The sequence below is a fragment of the Salvelinus fontinalis genome, chromosome 11, assembly GCF_029448725.1.
Source record: "Salvelinus fontinalis isolate EN_2023a chromosome 11, ASM2944872v1, whole genome shotgun sequence".
Classification (NCBI taxonomy): domain Eukaryota; kingdom Metazoa; phylum Chordata; class Actinopteri; order Salmoniformes; family Salmonidae; genus Salvelinus; species Salvelinus fontinalis.
Window position 1 is genome coordinate 44,823,339 of NC_074675.1, and position 19,926 is coordinate 44,843,264.

The following is a 19,926-nucleotide window of genomic DNA, read 5'->3' on the forward strand; positions in this document are numbered from 1 at the left end:
CTCATTTAGTCAATTGCAAGTAGCATTTCTTTAATATATTTTGATTAATATCACCTGTTGAAAAATCACCTGTTGAAAAATCACCTGGGAAAGTCTGTAAGTTTGGGTGGGTGCGTTTCTGTGTGTTTGCGTTGGTGTCGGATGGGCGTGCACGAAGCGCGTGTACAAGGGGGGAGTGTGTGCCCCTCACCAGTAGGCTAAAGCTATTTTGAAAATGACCTCTCATTCGGGCACCGGACAGCGACACCGCAGCTGTTTGGTTTGGAACCATGACTGAAGATGACGGATTCAGTTGTCGTGGAGGGATATGTCAAATTCAGAGATGGAAAAAAGGTGTTTACAAAACAAATTAATTCAGTGAATTTGAATGTGCATCAAAGTTATACAATATTTTAATGTTTGCGTCTGTTTCGTACGGTTGTCTCTTTCAGTGGAAGGATAGGTGGGTTGCACTCCGCAAGCCATCGCCTGTAGCAGGTACGTCGCTCACTGTTCTATATTCGATGGCGCGTAACACACGTTTTTAGAGAAACATCAGCGCATAACTTTACTTTGTTTTTCTTTGTTAAATGTATATGGTCATGTAATAGGCCTACAATTCAATTCGAAAGTTTACTGCTTGTGGTCTATTTACTACCGTAGTAAATCGATAAATAACTGTCTACTTGTCATTTAGCCTACTAAACATCCCCCAAAAAAGCAACAAAGTTGCATTACTGCATGCCATGGAATGTAATATTTTCCCATGCATAGGCTACTGTGCTGATAGTTTCGAATTTTGGGTTGCTCCGTCAAACTTTGGCTGGCCCCGTATTAAAGTTAATATGTTCTGGTGCTAGGCTACATTTAAAGAGGCCGCTGCTCTATGTGTGTTTATAACTGGTTTATAACCATGCATCAGGCAATTACGCTGTAAATACAATGTAGGAAATGTAGTTTTATGTAAAATGTGTCTGTAGTTATTAAGAATGTAAACTATAGTCTTCTGATTGGAAGTGATTACCTTTACTGTGCTGTAGGCTAGTTATTGTGTCTATTGATTAAATATGTTCAGATCAGTGGAGGTTGCTGAGGGGAGGACGGCTCATTATAATGGCTTTAATGGAGCAAATGGAATGGCATCAAACACAAGGAAACCGTGTGTTGGATGTATTTGATACCATTCCACCCATTTCGATCCAGCCATTACTACGAGTCCATCCTCCCCAATTAAGGTGCCACCAACCTCCTGTGGTTCAGATATAACAGTAAATGCACTCACAATGTTATTGTGGGATATCATGTGTTGTCAGTAGCGAGGAGCACTGGCCAACTACTGTGGACCAACTTCTGTGGACCAGCTACTGTCTGTTTTCACCATATGCCTGTACGGTCACAGTAAATGCCAAGCACCCAAGATAACCATTCCCCCTGCCTTTCATACTATGTCAAGAGATACTGGTACTTACAGTAGGCCTGGCATATTATGGGCTCTGGCCATGTCTTACAAGTGTCAGGTGCTGCCAACAGGTTTACTCAAAGTGCAAAAGTCGCTGATTGACTTATCATTGTGTTGAGTGTAGCCTTTCAGGATAATATAGGAAGTCAGAGTCCTTTTGATATTTTCGAAGCAGGCCAGACAATATGGTCCATTTATTTAACTCGTATTCTTCTCTAGACAGTAAGGATGTACTGAAGTCGAGTATAAAACTCACATTTTCTAATGGTCTTTCTTCTTCCTCTATTTCATCCTCCCACCTCAATACAATACATTACAATACATTACAATACAATACAACATAATGCAATACAATAACATAACATAATACAATACATTACAATAAAATATAATACATTATAATTCTATATAATAAATTACAATACATTATAATTCTATATAATACAGTACAATAAATTACAATACAATATAATACTATGTAATAAAGTACAATATAATACATTACATTACAGTACATTACAATATAATACAATACAATATAACATAATACAATACAATATAACATAACATAATACATTACAATACAATACGGTACAATACATTACAATATTGTACAATACCGTACAAAACAGTACAAAACAACACAATGCAGTTTAATATAGTACAGTACAGTACAATATTGTACAATACAATAAAATATATTTTAATACAATACAATACAATATAATGGAGTACAGTACAATATATTACAATAACATAAAATGTAATATAATACAATGCAGTAAAATACAGTACAATACCATGCAGTACAGTACAATATATTACAATAACATAAAATGCAATATAATACAATGCAGTACAATACAGTACAATACAATAAAAAGCTCAAATTGATTCTTACTCCACCCTATTCACTGGAAGGCTTCTCAATACAATGATAACTCTATGCATAACAACGTTTCCTGGCTGTAATTAACTTCCTCATACCTAGCCTCTACATTCACTAACAACTAAGACTGCTTTAAGACTCAACATTGTGGGAAAGGTTCCTGGACACAGATTAAGCCTAGTCCTGGACTAAAAAGCACTTTCAAAGGATATTTCTTTTGAACTGTCACGATCGTTATAAGGAGTGGACCAAGATGCAGCGTGGTATGTTCCATCCTTTATTTTGGAATAGAAAACTTTAAAGAACAAACGAAACGTGAAGTTAATATAATGCTCACAGGCAACTATACATAGACAAGATCCCACAAAGCACAAAGGGGAAATGGCTACCTAAATATGATCCCCAATCAGAGACAACGATAAACAGCTGCCTCTGATTGGGAACCATAACAGGCCAACATAGACATAAAAACACCTAGATGACCCACCCTAGTCACACCCCAACCTAACCAACATAGAGAATAAAAAGCTCTCTATGGTCAGGGCGTGACATGAACATACTTTTTAGTCCAATAATAATCTTAGACTGTCCAGGAAACTGACCCTTTATGTTGTAGGATACAACTGTTATATATCATCAATTTTATAGATCATAATTTTGTGAAATTTAAGTTTTTCCTTATGTTCTCTCTTCTCTCCCATTTTTCCCAGACTGCTTATTACTTCTGGTCTACAAAGACAAGTCGGATAAAGCCCAGGGCCACCGGGAGAGGGTCAGCGTCACCTTGGAGGACATCTGTGGTCTGGAGACAGGTCTCTCCTATGAGGGGGTGGGCTACACGCTAGCCATCCTCTGCCTGGGCCAGGTTGTCATGCTGGGCTTCGACGGAAAGGAGGCTCTGCTGGCCTGGGACATCCGCATCCGCTACAGTCTGGGGGAAGGTGGGAGATGCACTGGTTTATGGTAGTCATTGTTTGTGTCCCATATTTGTACTATGTGGATTAGTTTGTGAAGTAATAAGTTGAACTCATGTAGTAGATTTTAGCCTTGGACATCCGTGTCCCCTTCAGCCTGATGGTTATTGCAGAGGGCCCATGTAGGTAGTATGTAATGTGTATAACTCTGTTAGGCGTTGAGTCAAATCAGCGTGTTTTTAGCTGGTATCTGCTACACTACATCCTAGGCAACAGGCAGTCTTACGGGTAGGTCCTTGTTGACAGTGTTCTCCGATGACGTGCTCTTCTGGGTGACCCAAGTGTTGTGCAATATGAATTTACATAACATGTGCATCAAACCACATAATTTCAAAGTAACCAGTAAGGTGTTTTAGATGTCAGTTTGATGACTGATTGAGCATGGAATGGGGTGTAACTGTTTGTATCTACTCATATCCCTGTCACCATCCGGAAATATGTATTCATTAATATGTGTTTTGACTTTTTTATGCTCTGATTTTGGTGTAGAAGTTTAATAAGGCAATTTATATTTTGTAGAACTCTTATTGACTCCACAGAGTCCAGTTGAATTGTGTTGTGGAACAAATGAGTGTAAAAAAAATCAGATGTATTGGATCTATTGTGTGGAGTGTAATTGGAATGGTCAAGCGGACATATTGCAGCTGCCCTGTGTGTGTGCTTGTGTGTGTGTGCAATGTAAATGCCAGTGTGTGTGTGTGTGTGTTCCACTGTGTGTTTGTGGGTGAGTGTGGTAATTGTCGTGCTCTGGTGTGAAGTGTCAAATCAAATCAAATGTAATTTTATTCTTCACATGCTTTGTAAACAAGAGGTGTAGACTAACAGTGAAATGCTTATTTACAGGCCTTTCCCAACAATGCAGAGAGAAAGAAAATAGAGAAATAATAGAAAAGTAAAACACGCAATAATAAAATCCACAATGAGTAATGACAACTTATATACACGGGGTATCAGTACCGAGTCGATGTGCAGGGGTACGAGGTAATTGAGGTAGATACACTACATGACCAAACTGTTGCAACAAAGTTAGAAGCACAGAATCGTCTAGAATGTAATTATGTGCTGTAGCGTTAACTTAACTTCACTGGAACTAAGGTGCCTAGCCTGAACCACAAAAAACAGCCCCAGAGACCTTTATTCCTCTTTTAGGGCATAACCTGTATTGTAGCTGGCCACCATGTCCAGAAACAAGTCCTTACTTTCTGGAAGTAACCCTGTTCAATACAATCACATTTTACCAGATAAACGTTCTGTGAGTTTGTATGGCTTACCACTTCGTGGCGGGGACGTTGTTGCTCGTAGACATTTTCACTTCACAATAATAGCACTTACAGTTTACTGGGGCAGCTTTAGCAGGGCAGAAATTTGATGAACTGGCTTATTGGAAAGATGGCATCCTATGACGGTGCCACATTGAAAGTCACTGAGCTCTTCAGTGTGGTATTCTACTGCCAATGTTTGTCTATGGAGATTGCATGGCTGGGTGCTCGTCTGAGCAGCAACAGACGTGGCTGAAATAGCCAAATCCACTACTTTGAAGGGTTGTCCACATACTTTTGTATATACAGTGTATCAAGAAGCTGATTAAACAGAATGATCATTACACAGGTGCACCTTGTGCTGGGGACAATAAAATACCACTCTTAAATGTGCAGTTTTGTCACAATACAATGCCACAGATGTCAATAAAATAAATTATGAAGTGACAGATAATGAACAGTATGTGTATATGATGGGTAAAAAACATTTGTGCAAAAAGGATCAATACAGATAATCCGGGTAGCTATTAGGTTAACTATTTAACTAACTAGCTTGGGGGTGGAAGCTGTTCAGGGTCCTGTTGGTTCCAGACTTGGTGCATCAATACCGCTTGCCGTGCGGTAGCAGAGAGAACAGTCTATGGCCAAGCATTTGCCATACCAAGTAGTGATGCAGCCAGTCAAGATGCTCTCAATGGTGCAGCTGTAGAACTTTTTGAGGATTTGAGGGACCATGACAAATCTTTTCAGCCTCCTGAGGGGGAAGTGGCGTTGTCGTGCCCTATTCACAACTGTGTCGGTGTGTGTAGACCATGATAGATCCTTAGTGATGTGGACACGAGGAACTTGAAGCTCTTGACCCGCTCCACTACATCCCTGTCGATGTGATTGGGGGTGTGCTCAGCCCACCGTCTTGCTGACTTGTGGCCAGGCACGCAGAAATGTCACCTGCCAGCCTGTGCCTGAGGGTCGTTGTGTGCCAGCGCTTTTGTTGTGATTTGTGACACCCCATGAATCTTTCTCAAACTGAGCGATGACACGCCGGGACTGGCTGACATTTTCTCATCTTTGGCGCCATCAATCTCTCTTCTAACAGAGTTTACTCACTGGTATCACTCATGTATTTTAATGTAGTTCCTGTTTGGTATCGAGAAACTCCCATTTGTACACATACTCACACACTGTTTCTCAAGCATTTAAAATTCACATACACAAAACACCCAAAAGTCTACACACACACACACACTTAAAACATTTAGAAAACAGATCAACAGACAACACAGGTTCCTACCCTGACCAGGCCTGCTGTCCCTCTTGTGTTGCTCATTAGCAAAAATATTGAGTCAAATAGATTGGGGTTTGCGACAAGCTCTGATTGATTACATTTGGGCTTCAGATCTGAGCTCTACTCTGTTCAACTTACCGATCTCACTCTCAATGCACTCCGCTGTTTTCCTTTTTTTAATACTATACAGTTAAATCACAGCCATACTGGAGCAATAATGTTTAGGATGAAATTGTTATTTCTATCTCTTTTTCAGTTATTGGCTACCACTAAAACAATTGTTTGTGTCGAGGTAGTGATATGTTTATATTAAATCAATAATTTGTTTTTATTGTATTTTGTTTAACTGGTTTCCAACTTCTCTTCTTCTCTGTCCAGTCCACAGGTTTAGCGTTGGTATCTTACCAGGCACCATGTTGGAGAGCGGGCCTGCGACCCTTCACTTGTGTAACAACCTATTGGTCCTGGTCAGGGACATTCTCCCCGTTATCATCGGCCAGTGGAACCTTCCAGACCTACGCAGATATGGGCCTGTACCAAACGGCTTCGTCTTTGAGGGGGGGACGCGATGCGGCTACTGTGAGTTGATTGATGTCGCTGTTGTTGTGCTACAGCCACTAACCATTGTGCTCTCATATTGTGTCATGAAAAAGAAGAACGGCATTGTCATTGGAGATTTCCAGTTTGACATTAGGCTTTAGCAGATAGATCCTTTAAATCTAAGCCCAATGGCCTATAAGATTAGTCTTGGACCATTTTTTTAGGAACTGAAACAAACTTCTATGACTATATGATCTGATTAAGTATCATGGAACTAATAAAGCGTCTGTTTCTGCTTGGTCATAAGAATACTAATCAATACAGTACATAACAACAGGAAATCAGACTCCACAGTTGATCTTTGATAGACTCAAATTCAAGGTGAATGTGGCATTAAGGAATTTTCTGTGGGTTATACAGGTAACTGCCAAAATAAAGGAAGCACCAACATTTAAGTGTCTTAATAGGGCATTCGGCCACTACGAGCTGCCAGGAAAGCTTCAATGCTCCTTGACATAGATACTACAAGTGTCTGGAACACTATTGGAGGGATGTGACACCATTCTTCCATAAGAAATTCCATAATTTGGTGTTTTGTCGATGGTGGCGGGAAACACTTTTTATACATGACCCTAAGCATGGTGGGATGTTAATTGCTTAATATACTCAGAAACCACACCTGTGCGGCAGCATCTGCTTTCAATATACTTTGTATCCCTTATTTACTCAAGTGATTCCTTTATTTTGGCAGTTACCTGTATATGATGGCTATTATTTATGGTGACCTTTGGGACTAAACTTGATTTTATTGAGTGGACAATTACAGAAGTTAATTCAAACGACATATCCAAGCTTTTGTCAAGTTTTATTTTTCACTTACTTTGGTTACTAGACTTCGGTACCACTGTTTACAAAATGTGTTTCATCTTCACATGGAGCGTATGTTGGCATGTGCTTTCAGCCGCTTGTATCACTCCACAATTTGATCTAATTTACATGTTTCTGGGATTTATCTCATCACTGAGAGCATGAAAGATGAGTTTGGCATTCAGTGGATTTAGATCATTACATTTTCCTGTTTTTTTTCTCTCTGAGTCGTCTACCCTGTAAGAACAGCGTGTCAAATGGCATCATTCAGGCGGAGAACATTAGTGTCGGGACTATGACTACTGAGAGTGGTAAACAGAGTTGCTGGATGTTTCTTAATTTTTATGACTCATCCTTGGGGCCAGACTTACATTAAATATGCTCAATGGTGTTTGACGAGACACAGAATCATAAAAATAGCTCTTTGTACGTTAGTTTCTTCTCCGCAATGAGTCGGAAACTGATGATTTTTAGGATGGAAATCCATTCTAGACCGTTTGATTGGTCCCAAAAATCGATGGGTTGGGTGGGCAAGAACACACGTGGTGGGTAAAGCGGAATTTGAAAATGCGTCTTTGGCTTTGATACTCTGATTGGTTAGAGATGATCCAATCGCTGATGACTTCTCATTTTGACTTCACCACAAACGACTTCAACGATGGTAGTCTCAGACTGAAGTATGTAGTGAACATAGAACAGCGGAGGAATTCAGTTTGTCGTCCGACAAGATGGATCAGACGTATAAACATCTGCTTTTGTAACTTGGGTAGACGACATGAAATAAAGTACTTGTTGTCATGGCCGATTTTGTTTCACAAAGCTTGCAAGCTTTGAATAGAAATCCAATCTCATTTAGCCTTGGTCCAGCAAAACATAATCTCTAAATATAAAGTCAATGAAGTCATACTTGAGCAGAGAGCACGTTAAGTTTATTTCCATGGCCTGTGTATGTGATTGTGATATGGTATTTTGCAGTTTACATCCTGGAATAGACTCTAAACCGTTAAAGGTGGAACGGACGCGTGTCAACACCTGTAGTGGACACAGACAGGAACGCAAAGTACGCTGCATAGCTGAAGACATCAGAGTAAAATTAATACACACGATGAACTGGAAACAGGAGACTCCAGTATGTGATCCGTGATTCATTTAGCTCTATTCAATCTTCGGCTAGAGGCGCAACTTAATATCGTGAAGGTCACATTCGGGGAGAGTTTTCCAATCCATGCGTCATAAAAGGGAATCACATCCCTTTTTCAAAGACGGGAAAAATGTATGTGTGTGTGTGTGTGTGTGCACACGGGATCTATACATGGGCGCGTCTGAATGTTTAAGTGTTGTGAAGGGCATGCATTCCAGAGATACGTTGTCGCAGCACAGTTTATCCACAGCAGATGGAGAAGTGGGGCGACAGTGTTACTGGACCTCTGGCTGGGGGGTAACGTTGCTGCATGGTGTCTGGTGGTGAATTGGCCTCTTCAGTCTTTCCCATGTGGACTATCTCTAAGGCCAGGCTCAAAGTCTGTCTAAAACAACTCCCAGGGATTGTCAAATATCAAAACTGAGATGTTTCAAAGCCATGTTATGACAATGGGAACAGGGATGGAATACAAAGCTACAGTATAACGAGAGAGGAAATATTCTTTCTGCTTTTTATGTAGCTGGAAGCTAATGTCTGTTCAAAGTCTGTAGACCAGACCAGTCTGTCCAGACCAGTCTACTGTCACGATCGTCTTGATATGAAGCATAGGACCAAGGCGCAGCGTGTGCAAAATACATCTTCTCTTTATTTTGAAGATGAACACGAAACGAAACACTTATACAAACTATACAAAACCAACAAACAACCGTGAAGCTACAAACGAAAGTGCACACACAAGCTACTTACGTTCAACATAGACAATTCCCCACAAACAGCTAAAGCCTATGGTTGCCTTAAATATGGCTCCCAATCAGAGACAACAATAACCAGCTGTCTCTAATTGAGACCCAATTCAGGCAACCATATACTTTCCTAGATACCTACACTCAACCATAGACACAGCTAGACTTCTATACTAAACATAAACCCAACTACTCTAATAAACCCCCTAAACCTTACAACCACCCTAGACACTACAAAAACACATACATTCCCCATGTCACACCCTGACCTAACTAAAATAATTAAGAAAACAAAAAAAATACTAAGGCCAGGGCGTGACATCTACAGACAGTCTGCACTGGACAGCAGCTTACCAAGGAGACCTCAAAACTAAGGATACTTCCATTGAGGAATACAGGGCTTTTATAATGATTTTAAAGAGCAGGGACAAGGCCGTCTGAACACAGATATACATTAATAAGTGTGTTCCTATATGATTCACTGCTCATTCAGTGCTGGGTAGTTTCTTTCTAAATCTAAGCTGTTACAGTTACTAGTTACTCAGTGCTCATTCAGTGTTGGGTAGGTTCCTTTCTAAATGTAACCCGTAACAGTTACTAGTTACTCAGTGCTCATTCAGTGCTTTCATCTCCTGGTACTGGTGTCAGTTAATGGCCGCTGCCAGGGTTGGCTAGGTTCCTTTCTAAATGTAATCCTTTACAGTTACAAGTTACTTAATGCGCATTCAGTGCTTTCATCTACTGCTGCTGGTGTCAGGTAATGGCCGCTGCCAGGGTTGGCCAGGTTACTTTCTACATGTAATCCGTTAGTTACTAGTTACCTGTCCAAAATTGTAATCGTTAACATACCTTTTGGATTATCCAAACTCAGTAACGTAATCGTATTACTTTGTTACTTTTACTTTCCTCTTAAATGCCACTGTATGGTCAATCCGACGTCGACATTGGCCGTGCAGCATCTACAGTGATACGGCATCTGCAGAAGTCAGGGCATTCATACTTATTGCGCTTCGCAGGGCAGCGCAGAGCTGTCGTGAAGGAAGTTGTCAAGGAAGTGAGTTTGAGTTTATACAGGACCTCTCGCCCCCACCTACCGTCAACCAATCATGTCAATGCGGAGCTGTACGGAATTCTGCGCATTGTTACAAAATTTGGTAGGCACACAGCGATGCGAACCACATTTTCGCATTAAGGATAAATTAACCCTAAATTTAAACACAGTACTAACCCTAACCTCAAATTAAGACCAAAAAGCTGTGCTGCTTAGCTTTGTTGAAGCATTTTCATGATGTCATCATTCAGGAAGTATGTTATTTCACTTGTTGTTGTTGTAGCCAGAGCCTTACATTGTTCTCAAAGCACCACTCATACTTCAGGTGAACAATGATGGATTACTTTCCACCCAAGTACTGACATAAATCAATACATAGGTGCAGTAGTAGACATTGCAGCTATTGAGAATCCATGAATACTGTAAATTATTCTCAAGTCAGATTGTTAATTAACCTTGTGAATTAGCCATTTTACTCAGAACAGGATGATAGACGACAACAGATGACTGCAGACGAGAGAAGTTGTAACATGCTTCTTGAGTCCCCCTCAGTGTAGACATCTGAGTGGTCTTAGCTGCTAACCTCTGACCTCTTCTTAGGGTCGGTGGCATCTAAAGAATGTGACGGGGGCCAGCTCTGTGGTGGGTGGTCTCAGGACCAAGTGACAGAAGGACCCTCTTGGTGACCTCTCTGGTGTGTCTAAGGCTTGGGGGTGATGGTTAGCAGCCTTGGTTGTTAGCGGAGAAGGCAAAATAACTCCTGACCCATTAACCCTCTCAACCTATACCAACTTTACGCTTCGAATTGGACATTTTGAGTGACCGAAGCTGTATATCAGAGATTTAATTTTTTACAGTTAATTTGTGTTGTGTGAGGCTTTATTTATCCGTAGCTTATGTACATATTCTAGAATGTAGTGGGTTAACATAATCTAACTTCAGCGTTTTATATCTATGAAAGTTCAAGGTTGCTCTTATTTCACTATCTGACTAAGTTAAAAATGGACCACAATTGTCTGGTTGACAGTCCAGAATCATGTCCATTCACTCTGCAAACAAAATTAATGGGTGCTAGCAATTGCAATGCTTGTGAGCCAACTGGACAGTACAAAGATGCATCACTGTACTCTACTTCCATCCATTTATAATTGACCCAGACGGGTGTAGTGAAACATTCACCACAATCTACATAGTGGAATGTGACATTAAGCCGTCGGACTATGTGTGTTTCCTACAGGGGCTGGCGTCTTCTTCCTATCATCCATGGAGGGTGAGCAGATCAGCTTTCTGTTCGACTGCATCGTCAGAGGCATCTCCCCCAGCAGAGGCCCTTTTGGACTTCGGCCAGTCCTGCCAGGTCAGTACCAAAGGTGTTTACTGATGCGTAGGTATGAAGGTTGTCACGGCTAAATATACGGCTTGCCTAAACAAGCACAGACCGATCAGGGTGGCGTACAGAACATATTTCAGCTCGGGTTATTTTGATCAAATTTCTGGGCAATTTAAATGGGGATGGATGAAATGTATCCATTGGGGTCTTTCTGAGATAAGGTATATAGAGGTAGAGTATCCATTGCCTTTTCGCCTTCTGAGTTGGCAAACACTTAAATTGAACACTTACCGTCTTAATCAAAACAAGTGTTCTTCGAGACATACTTCGAGTGGGATTTATCCTCTCTATAAAAGAGGTCCACCCCATGTGCTTTCTGGAATGTAGCCACTTGCAGAGCATGTTACATTGCATGGATTCCATGCAATGTACTCTGATCCAACAGAATGATGACTGACAGCTGTATTATACATAATTGGATTAGCTGGGTACAGACTGTAATATTAGTGAATATAATAAGATAACCACTGAACTAACTGTACCATAAGCAGCATATACAACGGGGCCACCTTATACATATGTAATAGGATAACCACTGTACTAACTGTAACTATAGCAACAAATTAAATCCAGTCACCTCTGAATGCTCTGTCGCATCGTGAGAGAGGTACGGTAGAGGTTAGGGTGTGCGCTGCAGCTGTGGCAAATTCTCCAGTGTTAAATCAACACTGAGAGTGTTACATTTAACACTGGTCCAGTGTCTATAAGGATCCACAATCTTCAGTGTTAAATTAACACACTGCTTAGTGTAAAGCCTTATTTGCATATTTCCCAGAGTGTCTTGCCTTTCAAGTAAATAGTAGAGTTACCACCCATGACTGTTATTGTTAGTGACAGATACTGTACACGGTTGCTGTATTCATCCATTTTCAGTCCTGTGGCCTTCACCAAGTGAAATCCTAAACAAATATGTTATCATTCAAATTAAATTATTTAACCCAATACAGCACGTGTTTAGTTTCAACCTAATACAGTGGCCTGAAACTCATGGTTTACAGGCCACATCAGGCCTGCAAGTCACATTATGCTGGCTTGCAAAGTGATGTGTAATTTTTGTTGGAATACAGCCAGAGTGGGGATATCCAACGTTTGGAATTTTTATTCACCCGCAACCTACATTCGGAATGATTTCCGGGTTGGGAAGACTAAGATATTAGACTACCTAAAACATCTTAACTGGAACAATCATTTCATTAACAGGTGCAATAAGTCCAAGTAACAGATTGGATTAGTTTAGAATAATTTATGTTATTTATATTTGACTAGCATAAAATGTATTTAATCAATCAATATACATACAAAACATAGACACTGAAAGAAACATAATGGGAAATATGTTAATGAGGGGAGTGGTTTTGGTTTAACACTGGTTATTAACACCAACACTGAAGTTATTTTACACCAATGAGTGCTAATTTAACACTCACAGAGTTAATTAAACAGCTGAATTAACACTAGAAATGTTAGACTGAAAATCAACACTAGGTAACACTGGTCAATTTGCCGTGTGGGTATTCCTGGGTTCACACATCCCCCTCGCCCAATCAGGCATTGAACTAATTTTCTATTATTGTAGTGCGTAGTAGAATAAATACAGGAGACGATGTCAGAGGGAAAGCGGGGGGGGGGTCAAAGTCACAGTTCACACAAACAGAGCGCACCAAACCCTTCTAATCACTCTGAGCATGTGTGTAACCTCATCCCCATGATTCCAGTGTCCCCTGTACCCCCCCACCATCACACACTCGGTGCCTCTCTCTCACACACACACTCTGTGTACATACACTCTGTTCCTCTCTCTCTTTCTCTCTCATTGCCGTCCTCCATCTCGTGTTATTTTCTCCCTCTCTCCCCTTCAATCTGTTCCTTCCTCTGTCTTCCCCTCTTTCTTGAGTAATTATACTCTCTCTCCCCCTCTCTCTCTCTCTCTCTCAATCTGTGTGTCTAGTCTCCTTACTCTTCTGTAAACACCACTGTCCCTTCTCGTGCAAGGGAACACGGTTGTTAACAAGAAGCTGAAGCAGATGTCAGCTATTACAGTCCATTCATTAACAGCTAGATAACATATTGAAATTCTTGTGGTAGTCCTTTGCCATTTGTATGTCATTTTGCACTCTATTTGCACAACCAAAATGACAATGACCCTTGCACTCTATTTGCACAACCAAAATGACAATGACCCTTGCACTCTATTTGCACAACCAAAATGACAATGACCCTTGCACTCTATTTGCACAACCAAAATGACAATGACCCTTGCACTCTATTTGCACAACCAAAATGACAATGACCCTTGCACTCTATTTGCACAACCAAAATGACAAATCAATGTAACTTAGCAATAACAGCTGATTTTAGGACTAAGGTAATTTATATAAGATCCTGGCGGCGGTATTAACAATCCGTCGCGTGTACCACAGATGCCACGTGGCAAGCAGTGCTATTAATAAACACATGTAGTGTTGCATAAACAGCAAGGTGTTCCCATGTGACTCTGTTCTCTATTAGCCCTCTAAAGGCCTAGCGTTCTCACCCTCACAGATAGAGGGCACACCGTAGCAAAATGTTTTGCAACCGAAAACAGAAATTAGTGTTCTTATAGAGAACGTTCAGGTAATACCTTTCTGTTTTATCCAGCCCGGTCCAAGCTCTTCTCTGTTCTGGCAGCCCAATGTTGGAACCAGCTTTCCCCTGAAGCTAGGACAGCAGAGACCCTGCCTATCTTCGGAAAACAACTGAAATCCTACCTCTTCAAAGAGTATCTTAAATAATCCCACAGCACCCAGCCTCGCATCTCCTTCTCACTCCGATCCCCCCCATCTTTCGTGAACTAATACTCACACTTGACTTTTTTGACCCCCTTACTAGCTCTGACAGCTACTTTATTGAGGAATAATTTACTTACTATGACTGTGATATGTGGTTGTCCCACCTAGCTACCTTAAGATGAATGCACTAACCTTAAGTTGCTCTAGATAAGAGTGTCTGCTAAATGAATAAAATGTTAATGTAAATGTAGCCCAGAGAAGCTAGCTAGCTAGGCAAATTGAGGTCACATGTTGTTCTTTCTCATCAACCCCAGTCAGATAAAACAACAGCCTACCTGTTGGTTACTCGTTGTAGCCTACTCCTTCTCATTTCGCTAACTTTTAAATCCGTAATTTTATTCCATCTTGCATTGCATTAGTGAACTCTCACTCCACTTGCTACATGTTGAGCCTCTGCCACTTTGATTGGCCAGCATAAACAACAAGCTACACATGTGACGGCTACCAGTCTTTTTATGGGGTGCACCATCACGCCATAAAAACTACATAGAAAAGTTTGTTGTTTTATTAAATTAATAACTCGAAATCTCATGGTATATGTAACAATGTCACATGGATATTTTAATTTAATTTAGAAAAAGCCTTTTCAGTGTTACAATCAGGTTAACGTAGGCCTAAAGTGCATATATAAAGACTACACCCGCTTGGATTTCTTCACATTTTATTGTGTTACAAAGTGGGATAAAAATGTATTTAATTATACTTTTTATCAACTGTTTACACTAAATACTCTAATATCAAATTGCAAGAAAAAGTAATACAAAAAAGATGAATGAAAAATAAAACACTAATATACCTTGATTAGATAAGAGTCAATAGAAGTTAGAAACCCCTTTAGCTGTGATTACAGCTGTGAGTCTTTTTGGGTAAGTCTCGTAAGAGCTTTGCACACTTGGACTGTTCCATATTTGCTCATTATTCTTTTCAAAATTCTTCAAGCTCTGTAAAAGTGTTGGGGATCATGGATAGACAGCAATCTTCAAGTCTTGCCATATATTTGCAAGCATATTTAAGTCAAAACTGTCCACTCAGGAACGTTCACTGTCTTCTTGGTAAGCAACTCCAGTGTAGATTTGGCTTTGTGTTGTAGGTTATTGTCCTGCTGAAAGGTGAATTCCTCTCCCAGTGTCTGGTGTAAAGCAGTGTTCTTTTGCAGTATTACTTTAGTGCCTTGTTGACTGAGAACACATTCTCATTTGCAGCAACAACTGGGGGAGAGGATGGGGGATGAATGAGCCAATTGGAAGCTGGGGATGATACGTTTTGCATATTTTTATTCTGTATACTTTTATTCTACTTTTCTTTCTGTCTTTTAGGTCATTATTGTGGAGTCACTACAATGTTGTTGATCCATCCTCACTTTTCTCTCATCAAAGCCATTGAACTCTGTTGTTGTAAAATCACCAACGGCCTCATGGTGACTTCCCTAAGCAGTTTCTTTCCTACCCTGCAGCTCAGTTCATCATTGTATTAGTGTGTTATTGATACTACGTATTTTTGTTGACTGTTGACTCCTGGTAAAATACAGGTAAAATCAAATGAACACTGTTGTGTGTTTCACTCTGACAGACACCAACGCTGTCGCTAGCCAGGCCTACTCTGAGAAGAGGGTGAACCATGAGGCCCAGGAGTTGGAGAAACGACTCACCATGCTGTCTCACCAGAGCAGCACAGGTGCTGTATCTCTTCGTTTATTCTATTCCAGCCATTACAATGAGCCTGTCCTCCAATTTAATATCTCCACCAGCCTCCACTGCCACTCCACCATTTATCTTCCCTCGACAACACTAGGAAAACACCAACCTTTAGTTTCATAAACAGACCTCACTTCCTTTCACTTTAAACAAACTTCAGGAACTACCACCCCTCTAACATATGTAACGTGTACTAGTGTTAGTGTTATTATTCTCCATGACTAATCCATGGAAAATGATGCATTCCCAGTAATGGTGCTTGTTGCTTTAAAGTAGCCTTCTAAATAAACCTTCTAAATAAAACATTTTTTAAAGTACGTTTCTATAGCATCATATTTATTATGTTGTTGATTAATTGTGAGTATTATGGCTGTGAATACCAGTCAAACAATTGACTGAGGAAACTTATTTTGGATAATCTGATATGTTTTTTTGATGTAGTGCCTCAATGTGTTGTGTAGATACGGTATATAAGTAATAATTTTGTTTTTAAAGAATAAATAATGCGTTTTCGTATGTTGTTTTGGCAGGTTCCTCCACATATGGTCTGTCTGTGGCGGGAGATGACTGCAGCATATCAGGCTCCTCTCACACCTCCGACACCAGCCAATCAGACTCCATCATCGGCAACCGGCTGGCCATTTGGACTGAGCCTGTCACAACAAGCTCTGCCCGCACAGAGACCATCATTGGCCAGTTACAAGCCAAGGAGAAACCGTCCGCCAGCCAGGTGGGTGGAGCCCGTGTAGTAGCCAAGATCCCTCGGTCCCGGCAGCTGCAGGAGATTGGTCGCCAGAGCTCGTCCGACAGCGGCATCGCCACAGGAAGCCACTCCTCCTACTCTGGGAGTTTCTCCTCCTACGTGGGTAGCCTGGACATTGGCCCTGGGGGGGACGACTTTGGCTCCCTGCTCAGCCTGCCCCCTCACCTGTCTCTAGACCTGGCCCCCTGTACCTGTCCCCATGCGCCAGGACATGAGTACCAGGTACCCACCTCACTGAGGTACATCTATGACAGCCCCCGAACTCTACTGCAGTGGGGAACAGGAGGGGCCAGGGGGCAGGATACCTCCACAACACCTATAGACCAGGTGACCAGTTCACCCCCATTATGTGAGTCATCACAGGGGGGGAAAGATGCTCCTCTCAGGGGTCTCTCGGACAATGTTGCCAGGCGGTCCACCACAGAGCTCCTGCAGAGCCAGTCTGAGGAGAGTAAAAGAAGGGTGGCGCCCCCTAGTGACAGTCAACACCCAGAGTCCTGTCAGGTCTGCAGTAGTTCCCAACCCACTGCCTCCAAAACCCTCCTCACTATCTGCCCCACCTGTGGAGGATTCAAGGTACAGAGAGCTGGGGTGAATCTTCTTTATTCCTTGTGTCCTCTCTCCTCGCTTCCTTCTCAACTTATTGGAGAAACTTAGGATCCTCTACTCCAATGTGTTTTGAGAGGACACAAGGAATCAAGGAAATACAATTGAGATGCTCCCCTGGTCACTTTTATTAATCTATGGATGAAAAGTGTTAAAAAAGAAAAACATGTTTATCTTAATACTATTGACTGTATTCCACTGGTTCGTCTCACTGTTATTATCATCAAATTGACACAGTTTGTGCCAAAATGTTTAGTTTCTTCAGAGTTGCTTTGTTTTTCTCATGAGTACCAACTACCAAAGTACAAAAATACTGTCAGCTGCTTTTGATTAGACTTCACTTTATAACAGCTTCTTCGACTGTGAGTAAACCCTTGTCATCTTGGTATCATCTGTTGCCGGCTATAGTTGTCAATGCATCCCTTTGTGTGAAATCTATCTCACAGCAATTGGTGTTGGAACATTAATAATCTTGCTGCCTGTCTGTCTGCCTGTCTGTCTGCGCTCTACTCAGTGTTGGGGAGTAGTAAACTACATGTAGTTCAATTAGTAATTGAACTACAATTTCCAGTAGCTTGGTGGTAGTTGAACTAAATTCCAATCTTGGTAGTGTTTTCAGTAGTTAACAACTTTCTAGCCATGTAGCGGTTTAACTAACTACTGAACTAAACACTACCAAGAAAATAATACATAGGTGAAATAGGCAATAATTTCCTTTCTTTTTCAACAACCTGTCACTTGAAACGCTTTTTGTGTGCCTAATTCTCACTTTCTGTGTTTAACAGGCAAAGTCACACATTCTGTTAACATCTGACTCCAGAGCAAACTGTTCCTGCAATTTGTAGTCTATGACATTTCAGATTTAGATGTGATATTTTTTCACAAAGTAGTTTGTTTCAAAGTAACTTTAGTAAACTATATTTTTCTTGAGTGTAATTTAGTATAGCGTAACTTCTTCCAGTGTGAAGGAGTAGGTAGCTTGGTAAACTATATATTCAGAGTAGCTTCCCCAACACTGACTCTACTAGGCATTTGAGATATCAGCTGTCCTCTCACTCAATAAGGTCAGGAAATGCTCTTCTGTGTGTAGATGTTGTTCATGGTCGATTAAACACCCCCATCTCTGTAGAAAGTGTGTTTATAAGAGCATCTGTGTCACAATAGTTACTGCTCTTCTAAATGGGCCTCCATCTTGAGTTTGTACTACCATTCTAGGTTGTCTTGGGCTTTTTAAAGGCCAAGTGTTGTCAAAAACGTTATTATCCTGTGTTTTATATATATTTCCACACTATGAGCCTGGATGATAATACCGTTTTAGTGTAAGAGCTGTTTGAAGACCTGAAATGTCAGCTTATTTTTGGTTGGGATGGCGTTTTAGCCTGCCTGGTGACGTCACCAGACGGTAAATTAGTTAATAGACCAATAAGAAAGAGGGTTCCAAACCGTTCTGCCAATAACAGCTATTTTTCAGTTTTCCCCTACCCATTTAGACAACTCCCAGACACAATCGGAGCAAAATTCTTGCTTGAGAAATTGCTCTTTGCTAAGAAGCTATTTTTGTTTATTTTTGACAGTTTTAATTGAAAACAATCACAGTAAGGTACTTGATTGTTACCCAGAAATGATTTCATATTGAGATAAAAACGGCTGTATTGACCATCTTCTCTCTCTTTGAGGTCATCCAAGTGCAGGGAATTGATTTTTACTTATTTTCTTTTTACAAACTTTTTTTCCTTACGCTTTCTTGGCTTGTTATGGAACCACAAGAAATGATAACCCTTCAGTTTGATCTTTAAATAATCTCATTTACAAGTGATTTACAACGTAAAACCTCATGCTTATATGTTTTGAAAGAGGGATTATTCATACACAGAGCATGAGACTTTTGATTAGATCAAAATATTTTCAAAAAAATTGTCAGTCGAATAGAATAGCTGATTCTAGGCATTTTTTTGTTCATCAAAAATATACCTATTTTATTAAGCAGTGCTTTTGATTATATTAAATCAAATAAATGTTATTTGTCTCTTGCGCCGAATACAACAGCTGTAGACCTTACCGTGAAATGCTTACTTACAAGCCCATAACCAACAATGCAGTTCAAGAAATAGAGTTAAGAAAATATTTACTAAATAAACTAAAGTAAAACAATCAAACCAAATTAAAAAGTGACACAAGAAAATTACATAACAATAACGAGGCTATGTACAGGGGGTACCAGTACAGAGTCAGTGTGTGGGTGTACATGTTAGTCGAGGTAATTTGTAAAGTGATAATAAACAGCGAGTAGCAGCAGTGTCCAAACAAAGGGGGGGGGGGGGGGGGGTCAATGTATATAGTCCGGGTGGCTATTTGATTAATTGATCTGCATTCTTATGGCTTGGGGGTAGAAGCTGTTAAGGAGCCTTTTGGTCCTAGACTTGGTGCTCCGGGACCACTTGCTGTGAGGTAGCAGAGA

The 19,926-nt window shown here is 40.6% G+C and overlaps 1 protein-coding gene across 1 annotated transcript in view; it reads left to right on the forward strand.

The window, feature by feature from the left end:
- Nucleotides 1–240: 240 nt before the first annotated feature.
- The window catches only part of LOC129864735 (protein Dok-7-like), a 35,373-nt gene continuing 15,687 nt past the window's right edge, over nucleotides 241–19,926 (forward strand). The window contains 7 exon segments of the mRNA XM_055937031.1: nucleotides 241–333; nucleotides 432–477; nucleotides 3,038–3,268; nucleotides 6,224–6,424; nucleotides 11,425–11,544; nucleotides 15,975–16,079; nucleotides 16,630–17,438. Coding sequence (XP_055793006.1) covers nucleotides 280–333; nucleotides 432–477; nucleotides 3,038–3,268; nucleotides 6,224–6,424; nucleotides 11,425–11,544; nucleotides 15,975–16,079; nucleotides 16,630–17,438 — 1,566 coding nt within the window. The 5' untranslated portion in view covers nucleotides 241–279.